General features: G+C 29.8%; 2 protein-coding genes across 9 annotated transcripts; one reads left to right on the top strand and one right to left on the bottom strand.

The window, feature by feature from the left end:
* Positions 1-1,614: 1,614 nt before the first annotated feature.
* Rab5 (RAS oncogene family member Rab5) lies at positions 1,615-10,416 on the bottom strand. 8 transcript variants are annotated; one of them, XM_076325690.1, is made up of 6 exons: positions 10,292-10,416; positions 6,492-6,660; positions 6,192-6,343; positions 5,652-5,868; positions 4,837-4,961; positions 1,615-2,325 (listed from the first exon to the last, which is right to left on the bottom strand). In XM_076325690.1, the coding sequence occupies exons 2-5, from the start codon at positions 6,652-6,654 to the stop codon at positions 4,849-4,851; spliced, it is 645 nt and encodes a 214-aa protein (XP_076181805.1). In that variant the 5' UTR covers positions 6,655-6,660; positions 10,292-10,416; the 3' UTR covers positions 1,615-2,325; positions 4,837-4,848. The 8 variants fall into 8 exon arrangements, with proteins under 8 accessions (XP_076181805.1, XP_076181803.1, XP_076181802.1 ...); XM_076325688.1 differs by having other exon boundaries at positions 9,716-10,385; XM_076325687.1 differs by having other exon boundaries at positions 9,753-10,384.
* Positions 10,417-11,675: 1,259 nt separating this feature from the next.
* LOC143153977 (uncharacterized) lies at positions 11,676-17,027 on the top strand. Its single transcript, XM_076325678.1, has 10 exons — positions 11,676-12,212; positions 12,634-12,855; positions 13,088-13,584; positions 13,661-13,835; positions 13,933-14,268; positions 14,340-14,545; positions 15,023-15,269; positions 15,965-16,195; positions 16,275-16,526; positions 16,589-17,027. The coding sequence occupies exons 1-10, from the start codon at positions 12,111-12,113 to the stop codon at positions 16,814-16,816; spliced, it is 2,496 nt and encodes an 831-aa protein (XP_076181793.1). The 5' UTR covers positions 11,676-12,110; the 3' UTR covers positions 16,817-17,027.
* Positions 17,028-17,317: the final 290 nt, after the last annotated feature.

Genomic DNA, 17,317 nt, shown 5'->3' with positions numbered 1-17,317 from the left:
ATTCGCAATGAGAAATGGTCTCCACAATTATTTATTTTGTTTCAGCTTCACCGACTGTCAACTCAAGCGGCCACCAGCTGTAGATTTAAAAACCAACTGACCAAACTTCAAAGCGGAACCTTGTAATGATATTACAGTCACTAAAGCAAATTAAAAACTTCGACTTGTTTCTACATTGTATCTTCATGAGAATATTATCAATGGATTGGGAAGTTCCTATTTAGATTCTTTTTTGTAAAAAAAAAAAAAAAGGAAAAAACGCATATGACAAATATTGGTTTCATAGAAATATAATTAAAAATATAAAAAATTTTAATTCGCACTGATGTTGACACGCCGATACATGTTCGGCACCGCTTTGAAATTTCGGTCGCATAAGATCGAATTTCTAGCTACCGACACATCGCGACGCATTATGTACCTACGTATTCGCTGCTGCTATATCTCGTTCATTTTCAGTGTTTTATTCCATTCACAGTCCTCTTCAAATGGCTTATCGATTGTATTCAATAGTTCTCAAAACAAATTCTGGATCATATCTCGATTAAAGATAGCTGCCGAACTTGATTTGCAAATTTTAAATAAGGCATTATTGTAATATTAAACCTTAAATGTTGCGAAAGTGTTTCTAGAACATTGTGTTTTATCACATTTCATGTGACTTGTCGCAAATAGTCGTGTCTAGGTAAGATGTTTTGGAAGGTTAACCCTTTCGCTACTACCGACTATTATGTACATAGTACAAGAATCATTACACTGGATATTTTGAAATGCTATTATTTGGAATACTATTTTCTTTAAAAAATTATTTTGAAAATAATAATTGTATATCTGAGATAATAAAATATTGTTTAAATACATACTGCAACCGGCCTATACGACCAAACTGCGCGAGCCATTTGATCATACTGAATGCACACTTTTGAGTCGACTCTGTCGTAACGAAAGGGTTAACTCACTTATTGTCAGTCATGCGGTCGACGACATAATGATTCTGCGCATTAATGTCGCGCAGCTGTCAAGCGCCTTAGCTCATGTACCAAGAAGGAGTAACTTGAACTGGCAATGATTATTTGCCCTTTAATTGGCAAAAATCCGTATAACCTGGCGTATATTAATTACAATAAAATTTGTCCTTACTACACAAATGCGTTTCAGCTTCCAATTACTTAAATGTGGATAAATAGGCAAGAAGATTGGCATTAACTCCAGCATATTTGTGTAGTATGGATACGTTTTTTTAACAAGTGTACAAACATATATACACAACTTCTCTTGTACCAACTATGTCAGAGGTCTTTTGAAAAATAAAATAAAGAAAATTTAACTACACTTAAAAAAATTACTTATACTATTAATAAAAGTGAAAATTCAAAATTTGAAACGTATTTTCTGGATCATTTATTCCACGTACTTTCGCTTAAATTACAGCGTGGAAATAAATATTTAACATTATAGAATGTTCAAACAAAATTAGATTAGATCGAATAAATGAGTTCGACAATGTACTTAAATTAAGCAATCGTTTTGTAAAGCTAGAGACTTATTCATAAAATGATAACTATGGATGAGAGCGACGTTGAATGCGACGAAATCGTTAGTAATATTCACAAGTTTATTTTTTCTTGTGTAATTATTTATAATTTATCATGAATTATCGAATAAAATTAATATACAATATATTTCGGAGCAAGAATTTGTTATACATGTTTACAAACTAAGAAAGTAAATACATAGGTAATTATAGCAGCAGGAATGGCCTACTATCTTACAAGACGTTTCGCGTGCCAAAAGTTCATCGTACATTGTATATTTTAAATGTATATTATCGTTACTAATATTAATATTATTATTTATCATGTTATTTACCATTAATATTATCATTATTACTTATTACCATTAACATTACTTATTATATAAATCATATTTATTATATATGATTTATAAGTATAATCGTATTTATATATTTATATATATATTTATAACGAACATCGCCCATTACTACTAGAATTACAAATGGGAGTTTCACCATGTCTCTCTCTCTCTCTCTCGTTCTCTCTCTCTCTCTCTCTCGCTCGCTCGTTCGCTCGCTCGCTCGCTCTTTCTCCCTTTTTTCGATAGATCTGATACTCAAAATAGATGATATATCGTCGAATGCAACGTGATACACGCATTTTTTTAGTTAATCACTCAGGCAAAATGTTCGTCCTGCACAGTTCACCTCCCATTCCAATATAGTGGCATTTTCCCATTGTTTCATATTCCATTCAAATTCATTGTGGACACACTCATGGTGTACTTATATTTGTTGATTATGGTACATATCTGTAAACAAAAAGTAGAGTGTGTCTCCTACAGTGCTTTGTTAAGTAAATTATATCTGCGAAAACAATGATTTTTTAATTAATGTATATGGTACCCGTTACAAAGAAAGGCACATCATATTCTATAAATTTGTAACATGGTGTTAACTGCAACTGAATATGTCGCACTTCTAAGTACGTGTTCTTCCTGAGGAATAAAAATAGAAAATGTATAGTATATGTTTTATATTCAATATGTGCAATTACATGGTATTAAAATCATAATTCTAAATGAAAGAATTATGTTTTCAAGCTGAAATTAACTTAATGCAATATATTTTATAATTTTTTAAATTTTGCATAATTTTTAAAAATAATTTTAAAGCCACACGTTTAAACGACAATATTTAATTACTTTAATAAATACTTTTGTATTTTTCTTTTTAAAGAAATTTATATATATATATATATAAATATGGATACACACCTATTTGAAACCTATTAAAGAAACTGTATTAAAACTTAATAGTTACTTATTTCTTTTTAATTTACAATTTCAAATATATCAACTATTACAATTTCAATCATTTAACAATATTAAATCAAAGAATTGATGTCCAGTGAACAATATGTACAATAATGTTTAACAAAATGTTTTAATTACAATACTTGTGGTTATAGACAATACAGACTAATAACTTACCTACGGATGCGTTTGAAACAAAGCTAATATGCATTTGTAAAAAGAGACAACACTTTTATACTTCTGTATAATAATAGGAACTTGTATACTTCAATTATCCTTAACCATTCACAACCTGTATTAGCTAATTGTACATTACGTTTAAAAGTTTCTTTTAAACATAAATTCATTTTAATTTTAGCACTTACGTCTCAATAAAAAACACAAGTATAACAAAAAGCTTTTTTTGTACATTTTAATTTTGATTTACCTCAAACTAGCAATCAATAGTGATATATAACTACAATGCAAACAAGATGTTTAAGAAATATACTACTTGAAAATTTTGATTTTAAATTTAATATGAACAAATAATTGTAATATTAGATGAATGATAGCATACATGTAAAATAAGAATAGCAGAAGTAAAACTTTCGTAATAATTTCAAGGTGTAGTATATAAAATATTAGAAAAATATTCAAACTACATTTATATTAAATTATATATTATTTTTAATAAAGGTGTTTGACGAAGTATTTACAGTTGCATTCATAAAATTAATAGACTCAACTGTTAAGTAAGAAATTAACATTTCCTTTAATGTCATTTTAAGATTTACAGTAACAAGATTGTGAATATATTACAAGGATTGCTTTCTCTCTTGCATCTAATATAGAACTATATAATTCATATTATAAAAATAAGTGTTATGTAAGTATAATCAAATAAAAATTATAAAAAATAAACATAATAAGAAAAGTTATAATATTTATAAGCATAATAATACAAGCATCACTACCTTATGGCAGAATCTTGCAGAATTCAATATATAAAATATAAAACAGAAAAGATATTTCCTTTTAATTAAACTGTAGAAGTTCAATTATACATTATTTTCAATTAATTGGAAATATTGGATATGACTATCATTTTTGCAACAATTACATAAGTGTTAGACCAAGAGTATAGAATCATATTGAAGGTTTACAAATAAAAAAAGAAAATATGAAATACTTAGACTATGCATTATTATTTACTGCAATAGTTTGTCCAAGCTTTGTGAAATACAATAATTATGCAAAGAAACTCTTATATAAATATTTTTTGTTTATTAAAAGCACTCTATTAAATGCCAAAATATTAGGAATTAGTAAATGTTTATCACAAGATCGTACAGAAACAAATTTATAATAAACAAATGAGTTTATCTTACTTAAAACTTGTTTAACTTTTGTTTCAAGTAAATTTTTATGAAAAATTCTTTAATTATCAGAAAAATTTTATTTTCTGATAACATCAAATAACTCGCAATATATTTTTGTAGAAAAAAATTTGTTTATGCATAATTCTTCGTTGTCCTTTAAAGTATCAATTATTTTATACAATCAATAAAGATTTTAAAAAAGAACACTGATCCAATTTTTGATTTCGTGTGTCCTTTCCACTTATTTAATAAATATAAAGATCGAAATAAATCAGGAATACATGCAATAAAAATATTAAACATAACAAGAAATATACTACAGCAATATCTACTTAGATATTTCATAATACTAATACAAAATTTTGCATAAAGTATCCAAGAATTGCAAATTTTTAACCTACTTAATATCAAATCTGTTGTCATTGCAAGACCATTAACGGTCCTTCCTCCTTATACATTGTTGCATTATAAAAATACGTAGACATAATGTATTATTATACTGAACATTAGACTCATAACATATCTGCATATATCAATTGTTTTGTGAATTCTTAATGGTTATTATGTTTCCCATCATTGTTGATCACAAACGTGACAAATTTTAACTAATATAAAAATATATACCAACATAATATTTGACACGTACAGATTTGGATAATCACTTGCAACAATTGCCAGTTGCTGCCTTTTGTCCTTCTGTCTCAACTAATCGACGACCTTGCCCACTTGTACTTGCGCTTCCTGATTGCTCGTTCTTTGGAAGTTTTTTAGCTATAACAAATTGATAATACAAATATATTGATATTATTTCAGAAATGCAGAAGTTAAAATGTGATGGAAAACAATTATTCTAAATATATACAAAACATGACAGACAGTAAATACAATTTAACAAGAAACACAATATTATGTTAGAAATATACTTATAATATATGTCTGAATAATTTTTATGAAGTAAATGCATGTTTACAAAAGACACTACAGAATTTACATTTTCTATAGTATGTGTAATGCGATAACAGATACTATTTCACATCCAGATGCCCTTTTCACACTGCTCAGATAAAACCATAAACATGATTACTTTTGAAATTTTAATAATACATAAATTTATGTAAATCTTTTAAAAGAGTCTCTTAATAGATAGTAACAAATCTTTTTAAAACAGTCCATATACGCGAAAATAACTCACGAGAAAGATAGTTAACCAATTTCACGACTAAACCAGCTGTAAACTTCTACGCGTACTAGTTGCATAAATATATATTTCATCTGCAATATAATAATTAATGTGACATATAAATAAATCAAATAAATAATTTTATGGACATAGAAGTTTATAGAAGGTTTTCCTGCAGATTTAGTCTTTTTTATTCGATAAAGATGATCGCTCAAACTTGCAATCAAATGCCTCATAAACCTCTGCCGTGTATGGGCGCCTAGGTTAAAGAATTATCTTACCAATTGCCAAGAATATATCATTAACATTCATTGCTGTTTTGGCTGAAGTTTCCATGAAAAGAAGACCATTTTCATCCGCATATGTTTGAGCTTCATCAAATTCTACAATTCTCTTGTTAGCAAGATCTGCTTTATTTCCAGCTAATGCTATAACTATGCTTGGACTGGCTTGTCGTTGCAATTCCTTCACCCACGTTTGGGCACGTACAAATGTGTCCTGTAGTTTTAATTAGAAAATACACAATTAAAAAAGGATATTATTTAAAAGTCAATATGAAAATAAAAAAACAATTCATAAATAAAATTTAAAAAACAAAACATCAATGTATCAATATTCTTATAAATATAAAACCCAGAATATGCAAATGTTAAACTTTGAGAGCATATTAGAAGATACAAATGAAGTTGTAAGAATTATTTACATATTTACTATTATCCTGGGTGATTATTTACCTTAAATATTACATATAATTTTTAACGCGTGTAAAGTGTAATATTTCTAATTACATTAAACATTAAATTTCTTTGATGTTTACTTGCCTGATTTGTTATGTCATACACAACAATGGCAGCCTGTGCACCCCGATAATACATTGGTGCAAGGCTGTGATAACGCTCCTGTCCTGCTGTATCCCAAATTTCAAATTTGACAGTTATGTCATCCAGACATACTGCTTGTGTTAAAAATGCAGCTACAAAAATTAACATAAGAATACAACAGTTTCAAACATTGAATATAATTAAATATTTATTAGATTAAACATATTAATACATATTAAACATTTTGTCAAATAATATTGTAATTAACATTGATGAAAATATTAAAAAGAGAGTCTTTACCTCCAATAGTACTTTCTTGATACTCGTGGAACTGTCCTTTAACAAACCTCAAAACAAGGCTTGATTTTCCAACTGCAGACTCTCCAAGCAGCACCAGTTTGAACTGACAAATCTTCCCTTGTGTTGAACCATTTGGCCTCTGGGCTGTACCCCGATTAGCCATGATCACCTAAGCATAAGAAGAAATTGTTAGTATCTATAAAAATGCTAAACCATATTAAAAACTAGAATTTGTCCTATTTTTACTACCATTAAGTGATATCATTTTATATATAAAGATTTTTAACTCTATGAATTATACATAAGTAATATACTGTTAATTATTATAACACATTCGCTACCATATGCCATACGTGTAAAACACACAGATTCTTGTAAAACACTTTTTACTTTATACCTGAACAGTGGTAGCGAATGTTTTAACAAATATATGAATAAAAGTTATGTGAATTAATTTCAATGTAAGTAAAATAATAGTATATTTTAATTATTCTTATACTGCATTATCTAATTCACTAAATGTTTTTTATTTTTTTGTTTTATGGACAAGAACTATCTCAGACTATAACACAAACATTAATTCTCTGTAGAATATTTAAATTTATTTATCAAATCAAATTTATGTTACAGTTTCTAAAAGCATCAGAAAAGTTGTTTTCTAAAACGAAATTATTTAGAACTTTAAATTATTCATGTTTTCTTTGTTCAATTCTTTATAAATAATAATAATTCTTTATGGAACAACAATAAATTATCAAAATAACTATTAAAAATACACCTAAACACACGGTTACATTTTATTAATAAAAATTAATAAACAATTTTCATGTAAAGAATATAAAATAATTTATATTTTTCAATTTTGTCTAAACCTCTAAATCAGAAGATAAATGTCTATTTATACTGAAACTCCATGCATAATAGATAAGGCTCTCATTTACATACAGTACAATCAACATATAACTAAAGGTTTTAACTCAAACATAATAAATCAATGAACATGCACAAAGAAATGTGAATTATTTTCTTAATCTGTACATTTTTTTGAGATAATAAATAAAACAACTATAAGATGCTTTGTTGAAATGAAAATTAACACAAGATATTAATCCATGCAAACAAAAATTGATAACTTAATTTTATAACCTACAGAAAATTTAATGAAAGTATTCTTTTGGGCATATGTCACAGTATAAAAATTTGAACACAGGTTTATCAATTATCAAACCACATTTTGTGATAAAAAGAGTTCACATATATTTCTGATTCTACAATATACAAAACTAATAAATTAATTATTTTAAATTGACAATAATACAGAAATAGTATAGAGTAATAATAGTAAAACATAAAGCATAAGAAAAGAATAAGGAAATATTGATACAATTATTAATAACAGAATAATAGAAAAATAAAGTGTATACAAACTGAGAATGTAAGAAAAATTTGGTCTAAATTATATTTTTTCAATCTTTGGAATTCACACCTTTTATTATAGTTTTATGTTTTTTTCACATTACATAGGGCAATTTAAAATAATTTGGTAGCAATATTTCATGGTAAATATGTATATGTATGTGTATATGTATAATGTATATGCAATATATGCGTTACAGAAAAATATGCATCTTTTAAAGCTACAACAAATGTCTAGCATAGTGAAATAATTTTATAATATGTAAATGATTTCTAGAAAATTCTACATCGTACTTAACTTACTATAGAATTTAATATAATAATATATGATATTAAGTGTGATTCAGTTTAGAGGCTAAAAAATTGACTTCTTACAAAAATGCACTGCATGCACATATTCATTACAAAACAAGATACTAAAGAAAGATAATATTAATCCAATGAAATAACCAGGTTTAACTCGCGTTTGTACGACCAGTTCACAAAACATGAATGATCATAGAACTTATCTCAAAAAAATAACAGATATTGACTCCGGTAAAATGTATAAGAAATTTCATTATCTTCTCTGTTAAGATTAGTTTCTATAACTCACAAGTGAAAAGTACTGTAGGTAAAATCAGCAAAAATAATAACGTATGCTGTTTAACCCATTAAAGTGGAGCTCCTGTTAATTATATTATCCAATTAGTTCGCGTAGCGAGTCTTGGCGAATTCAGCAGTCCGGCGTTGTTTCGCGATAATGTTACGACTATCAAACTCAAACTCTCTAAATGATAATGTACGGTCCGTTTTAACAAGGAATGAAAGAACAGCGAAGATCGGTAATACAGTGACTAAACGCAGCAACTTCACGGCGATCACGGGATCGCGTAATTACTCACGGTGACGAGAAGGAAACAGGTTCAAATTGCACGAGTGCCCGTCCGGGTACGGGCTGACAGGAAAAAAACGTCTATAAGAGTGAGAATCGAATGAGAAACACGACACACATCACCAATCTTACACACACTTACGACAAAGCGAAGCTGCATTGAAGTTTCATGCTGCTAAAAGACTCACCCGAAAGTTATCTATGTAACCAATACCTCATAACCTTCGGCGAAATGGCATTATCGAAAAATCACGAGAAACCGTTAAAGCGGTGCATAGAGACTGCGAAAGAAAGAAACCGATAAGGATGGATAGAGCTCTGTGTACGCGCGCGCGAATTCTCTCTCTCCATCGCATGCGCACTCAACTCTTTCTCGCTTTTACTTGCTTACTAAACTCTATCCTCTTTTCTCTCACTCCGTTACTCACTTAAAATATGACTCTCCTTCTCATTCAGTTACTCGTCGCAAGCTTTCCTTCTTTCACTCATTCTCATTCTATCCTCTCTTACACTCGCTCATTCACATTCTCTCTTTCTTTCTCTCGAAACTGAGCAAGAGAGAGACGAAGAAAGGCGAATAAAGGGAGTAAGCGATGCGCCACAATAGTTACGGTTCCGACTACTTGTCACCGCCCGTGAAACGTCAGCAATATCTGAAATATCGAATCCTTTGGGAAGCCAGATAAACTTATCGACTGAAAGAATGGCAGAATAAAGGCACAATCTGAAAAAATGGTGTGCTTAGGATACACACGATCTTATCGACGCCCATGCGATTGGATACACGTCAAAGGCGAATAATGTAGACACATTATCAAGCACATTCTGCGTCTTTATCGTAGACGACACCATTCGTAAACATAACTCTTTCGCACACGACGGGTTATAAAAAAACATTAAAAATGGGTTTCGGTGGTAGTAATGATAAGGACACCTGGCAAAATAAAAAACTCGAATCTTCGGTGCTTAACCTGCAGCGTGAGGAAACTCGCCGTCGGATAGAAATGCGGCACTAGTTCTTTAGATGGTCGATGGGTGCACAACACCGCGCGACGATGATTAATGTCAATTCACTGCCGCGCGTCAGACACGATCACTTGTCTCCAGTAAATCGGCCCACTAACCGAGCATAGATCGTGCAATCTATATAGAATGTGTACATTTATGACAGCTCCGGTTGGAACACACGAGCAGACACACGACTCTGCGAACCTCGTTGGTTTATTCACACTCCCCTTTTTTCGTTCAAGGAATATATTTTTGCCACTTTTCGCGAAACAATAGTTGTTCCGAACGACACTTCCTCGATGAGGCGGACGATATTGATGTCTCTCTAACCTAATGCGACCGAATCTTGAATCAAAGAATTCGATTGCACTAAAAGGAATTGAGATTGAGACTCGAATCACGCACACGGTACACACGGTGCTGCGACACTTTCGTTTACAATGTCGAACTCTAGTCACGCGCACGCAAACGTTTACCGCTGATCAACGGATCAGTCAATTACCAGCTGTTGTTTGTTCGTGAAACCGTGAAGAAACGACGAAGCGACTTCAATCTCGGAAGATCCTTCGAGAGTACCTTTCTTCAATGTCGTTTTCTTTTTCCTCGAGTCAGAAATGGCGCATTTTAATGAGAACGACTAGCAAACGGCGCTACTACCGACTAGTAGCATTATTTTCGAACGATACTATTTTACGACCGATTAATAGTATGATCGTGTCATATCGTTTTTCTATTTTATGACTTGAATATAAATAATGTTATTGTTTAAATTTTATACTATTTTAAATTGTATTAAAAACTTTTAATTGAAATTTGGAATTTTATGATGTTTCAGACCTAATTATACAATTAGTAAATATTGCTATTAACAATACTAAAAATCTTCAGAAAAACTTATTAAAACAGAATAAAGCTAAAATATTTTATAAAATACATATCTTAACATAATATTTTACTATTGAAAGTAGAAAGAGTCATGTAAATCTTTTCAGGCAATCCTAGTCACTTTTAAAAATCTAGTTACACTTCACTCACGGTGTGTTCAATTTTCACGCTTAGAGTTCTAAATAAGTGTTCTCAGATTTGCCGGTTTTTTTTTGAATATGTGCATCGAAAATAACATCAGTATTTGATTCCTATTCGAGTGAAAGTGGGTGTAGTATGAACCCTTGTCTATCTGTGTAAGCAATTGTATATCATTTTTTGGAAAAAAAGTGAAGGAATTAAGGAGGAGATGATATTTGTAGAGAATACTTTAAAGTATCGGGACACATTTTTTCTGGATTTTTAAAAAGAAAATTTCGATTAAAAATTCATTATGAGATATTTATTGGAGTCCGCTCCACTTTGACATTTATAACATTGATTATGTACATCGCTGTTTTTGACATTATTTGGTTGCGCATGCGTGAAAAGACAGTTTAACACTACTTTAAACTGTTCGATTTGACTTCTAAGCGCTCAGTTTTGTTAAGTTAAAATACACCAAACAATAATGGTGTAGTGCATAATAATTGTATATGAATAGGGGTGTAGTTGAATAATATTGTATCATTACACAATTGCTATATTTTTGAATATATAAATCCACAAGATAAATTAATGACATACAAAGATCGTATTGATTAAATGTATTTAATTACAATAAATTGTGTAATTTATAATACAAAAGTAATTCATTTATATGGAAGAAGCTTTTACTACTTAGAAACTTTCTTCCATAACTGGTTAAAAATTATAATCTCGTATGAGGTATGCACAATTCAATAAGTATGAGTATAAAAATGACATTACTTAACAACTTGCTTGATTATGCATTTAAATTTAAGCGTAACAAATGTATGTAGGAACTCGTGCTTTCGCTGCCCTACCTCGATGAGTTTGTAAACGCTCGCAGCGCCAAAGTGAATGACATAAGCAATGCCTATAAACGCTTGAGCGCCTAAACCGAACGTACCCATTAACGGCACTGAATATCGTTTCTTCGATTGGTCAATTTTGAAATAAGTTTTAGAAATGGCCGCCAAGTACCGGTTTTCCGCGAAACGATATTTTTTATTCTCAATCTTGTGAATGCATTTATATGCGCCTAAGTAACATACGCTTACCATTATCAGAATGTATCGATAAGAACAATTTATATTGTATATGCATTGCATGTACATATTTTTATTTCTTTCGAACAATTTCATTGAAAAAGCAACACGCTCAATCACGACTGTAGTTCACGAAAAGAAGGTCTACTGTGTTAGTTTTAATGCAATCCCCCTTTGTCAAAGGTCGAAATTTCAAAGCTGTTCGTGAAACTTTGATTAAATACGATGGAGAAATATCAACCCATGAGAACTTTCATATCAGCAGTATTAGAGTATACTAAACATCCAAGTGAAACAACCACCTCGGTGTTACAACGAAATCTAGGTGTAAGTTTCGACCGAATATGTAATATATCTAATTTATATGTACTATATATAATGTTGTTATGATTTTCATTATTGTCATTATTTTATTTTCTATTATATCAATTAATACAATAAAATATCTGATCTACGTTTGTTGAAAATCACGTAAATTCAATAATTTATATAATTTTTGACATAAGTAAACAATGTCACTTTACCATTATATGACATATGTAAAGAAAGTTGTCTTAGAAGAAGTTATTAGGACAAAATTACTATCAATTTAATAAATGTAGGAAACAATTAAAGTAAAAAATATATTGTCACATATTATGAAGAATGTTTACAACAAATATTGATTTAATACCATTATTTGGAAATATGAGAACAAATTAACAAAAACAAAGATTGTTTTATTATAACAAAAACTTATGTTTAAAAGGTAATAAGCGTATCATTGGATTTGAGCATTTTTGACCCTGGAACCAGTGTAGCAGTTGAATTCTATGTTAGTCTACATGAGCTTATGAATTCTTTGGCATCTAGGACCACCTTGATTTGGAGTGCTGTTGATGTCTTACAAAATGCTTGTCGCAATGCTGCTGCTAGACAAGCTCTCATTCATACATATAAATTTGCACCCATTTTGGCTAGATTGTTGGAGGTACATATTACATTTATATATGCAAAGTAACAAATGATATAATAGAAGTACATATCTAAAAAAAATAAAAACTTATTATTCTAATGAATAACTTAAAATATTAAATTTTGTTTTTGAAATTACAAATAAGTTTCATTGAATATACATATTCATAATCCTTTAAAAATCTAGAAATAATAGGTATCAATATTCCATTTATTTGTATATAAAAATTTATATATAAATTTTCCAGGCTAATTTAACGAGCGAGAAAAGAATACGGGTATTAAAACTACTTCAAGAATTGACATATGGCATAAGAATTTCTTGGCAAGAAGCTCATTTACCTTACTTAGTATCAATATTAACACAGTGGGTAACACAGTCTAAAGAAGAAGACATTATTGCACTTTCACTAGGTGTACTAGTAAATCTTTGTTACAAAAATCTTCCGGCAGTGTATACCTTGATGAGGACAATCAATACAAAAGCATTTATACGGACATTGTTAAAATTGCAACATTGCAGTGTTAACACTAGTGTACAGTGCTGTAAACTTTTAATTATATTAGAGCATACAAATACAAACATCTCAGAAAAATATATTTTGGATTTTGCTGCTGTTACATTCAGTAGTCTCATTACTGCAATGAAACAAAAGGATATTTTGCTACTGAGACATGTGATAGACTTTTTTAATGATGTTGCACAAAATGAACATTCTCATTCTGTGTTACTCACATATGCACAGTGAGTATGTTTAATAATATATATTTTAATTTTATATAATTTTTTATAGAATATTCATTCCTTTTTTTTAAATTAGTTATGGTAGAGACGTAGAAAATGTACTGTCTACATTAGAAGACAATGCAGATCCAGAGTGTGTTGCTCTCATAATGGAATTTTTATCATTACTAGTAAAATTAAAATTGTCTACTTTAATACCTTTGTATCCTTTATGTGTAAAAACAGCTATGACATGGGTTCCTGTAGAACAGGTATGTATGTCTTCATTTTAAGAGATTGCTTTCTTTATCTCCATGAATAAAGATAAATAATGTTAAAAAATTAATGAAAATAATATTTTTAAACTAGGTGTGTTCTAAAGCATTAACTTTGGTAAGAGTCGCTGTAATTGATGCACGACGTACTAAAACGTCTGCCCAAGTACTTACAGAATTGGATGCTTCTGTTTTGATGCTTATCATAAATTCGGAAAACAATGAAATTCAAGGCATACAGGAATTAAGTTTGGAAACAGAAATGAGACTAGCAGAATTAATGCAATTATTTCAGGAAATGGTTAAAATTCCTACACTTAGAGCAAATGTTATGCAGTCCTTGAATGAGCATACAATACATAAATTATTGAGTCCAATGTTGGATTCTGAAACATGTACTGCTGGTGATTTTCCAGGAAATTTTATTCAAGTATTCCTTTTTCTTATTGTATGATGATGGTATCTTCATGATGGATATAATTCTATTCTCAAACTTTTCAGAATCCTACTACAAATCTATGTATTCATGCATTAGCTTTAACAGCTGACTTGGCAGCTCATAATTCAAATTGGTTAACATTATATTCTGAACTACTTCGAAAAAGACAGATTCAAATGACAATGGCACATGCACTATTTACAGGCGATGGAGATGTTAAACAAAAAGTTTTACAGTTGACATCAACTGTAGGATTCCCGCAAGAATGGTAAGTTTTATCACAACACGTTCAAAATATTTTTTAGAATGTATGTGATTAAACAGAGAATTGTGATTTAAATAAATTATTGTATTTTCATTCTTAATAAGGATAAATTACAGAAATAGAGTTACTAATTTCAACCATGTGGTGAATCCTGAACAAAAATGGAAGGATTATTTTATTAAAATGGAGGTGTGCATTGACTGACACAAAAGTTTTCTATGTTTTGGGATATTTGTTTAAATGACGGTAATGTTATTTAAAAGGTTGCACGTGTTATGGTTTGTAAATCGTTAAATACATATCCTTTTATTCTCAATTTAGTTTCATAAAAAGAAATGGTTGAAATTGGCAACTTTGCTGTGACTTTCCTTTGTAGCACTAAATATTCTTGGCAATTAATTATTTTAATTTTTATTGATGATAACTCTAGACAAATTTACTATCGCACTTAAATTGTACCCAATGTTTTCTTGTGACAAGTGTTTCCGCGGTGGCGCATTGTATGAAGCAATTGGAACCTCTGATATTGGTACAGAGTACCTCTGGCATGGTAGCAAGTGTTGGAAATAAAATGTCTGTAACTTCAAATAGCGAAATGGCTCCACTTTTTTCTTTTGTACAAGAAGAACGACTCGATGCGTTTTTAGCAAAATTGGAAAGCGCTTATGAATCAAATCAACTGGGTGATATTACCACGTCAGCAATAATGGAATTGTACGAATATAAGGTATAGTGTTCCCTAAGTAAATGCTAACTTTTCACCTTTAATAAAAGTGGCTACGGAATCATCAGCACTTTTTTGTGTATTCAGTGTCAGCGACTTGTCGAAACTCGTGGCCCATGGCCGATAATCGAGGACGAGACATGCATGCGAAATCGAATTTCATCTATTAATAAAAACCTAAATTGTTATATTTTTCATGATACTTTCTTGAGAATAATATTCATGGATTGACGAGTTTTGGACTATTTTTAATAGCAGGTAGTCTAAAGGTTTTTAAAAAGAATTTGAATTTAGGTATTTACTGATAATTAAAAGTAGTCTAAATAAGGTCATGTTTGATATTTGTTTTCACCGGAAAAATGTTGCTAATCCATCAGTAATACTGTCACGAAGATATAATGAAAAATGTACAAATTAAAATTTTGATTAATGGACGAGTCGGTTACAGGCAGTTCAAAACTTGGTATACATATTCCGTTCACTCCACTCCATCAAACATTACGTGCAATGTGAGGCTCCAGTTCAAGATAAAAAATAACGCCAATTCATGAAATAAAACCGGGATCCTTTTTAAATGAAGGCTTACAGTCAATTCCGATTCGGTGGTCACTTAATCGGGACTTACTATTTATGTATTTTGTATCGTATTCAAAGAAGCTGTATTGTATTATACTCATTATCTGATTGCAATATGAAAGTTAGCAGCAATGAGACATGCCGAACGGGCTATGCAATCCAGTTTAGAGGCAGCAAACAATCATGGAACTAGTTTACAACACAGGCTTGCACAAATAGTAGCTGAATCCAGTCGTTTGCATCAAATGCTATTTGACACACAACAATGTTTGGAAGGAGTGAAATCTACATTAGCAGTAAAATTTGCTGAAGCGGAAAATCAAAGTAAAAAGGCAGTTGCCATTAAAAACCAGGTTGATAGTTTTTATAATGTATTTGTAACAGTAGAAAAAGAAATTTGCATAAAAACTTAAATAAAAATTGCATCCATAGGAAATCAGTGGATTAAAAAAGATAGTAACAGAGAAGTCTGCCAACATTGATCACTTAAACATATTGCTTACACAATACAAGCATGAAATGGAAAACAGTATTAATAGAATCGAAGTTTTAACTAAAAAAATAAAAGAATTAGAAGCTGAATGTACAAATGCGAATGCGAAAACTACAGAAATGGTCAATAAGAATCACGAATTGTCCAAACTTCTCCACAAAATGCAAGATCAACTTAATAAAAAGGATCAGGTATGTTTGAACAAACTAAAAGATGTTAATACAATTGTTACTTAATGTTCAATATTGAGCAGGTAATAGAATTGAAAGATGCGGAAATTCAATCCTATCAAAAAGATATTTCTGCGCTTCAACAAGAAACTCAACAATTATCACAATTAGTGCATACATACGAGCAAAATATCGCAGAGAAAGAAGAATCTCTCAAGAAGATGAGGGAAGAACTGATGAATTTAAGCCGCATGCGAGACATGATTTTTGAACTTACTGCTAAGAAAAAAGAAGATTTAAACACAAGCTAACACTTTATTCTAAATTGCATTTAGAAATTATCAAAGCAATTTGGGAGCAAGATTGAACAAACTTCTAATTCAGACTATATTTTTCTTATATTTCTATGAAGCTCGCTGGAAAATAAATTACATTATATGTACTTATATGTACATACATTAAACTTCGTATACCATTCAAATAACACTTACTAACAAATTAGCGAGAAATTAAAGTCGAATTAAAAAAATGTATTATTAATTTATAATTAAATTGTAATATACGTAAATTATTTATATAAAATTTATTTATAAATTTCTAAAATACGTAATATAATATTAACTTCTACATTTTTACAGAAAAACAATACTCTCCACATATGTACTTTTTACTGAATATAAAATTTGTATTACAGTGTAAATTATGAATCCAGAAAGAAAGGTATGTATGAATTATTTATTTAGCATTCTCCAAGATGTTAACTTTTTCAATAATTGTTTAGAAAATGGTCCCTCTTACTAATTTAAATGATA

This window comes from Ptiloglossa arizonensis, chromosome 13 (assembly GCF_051014685.1).
Source record: "Ptiloglossa arizonensis isolate GNS036 chromosome 13, iyPtiAriz1_principal, whole genome shotgun sequence".
NCBI classification, from domain to species: domain Eukaryota; kingdom Metazoa; phylum Arthropoda; class Insecta; order Hymenoptera; family Colletidae; genus Ptiloglossa; species Ptiloglossa arizonensis.
The sequence above is the reverse complement of the archived record's forward strand: the minus strand, read 5'-3'. Positions and strand labels throughout refer to the sequence as shown.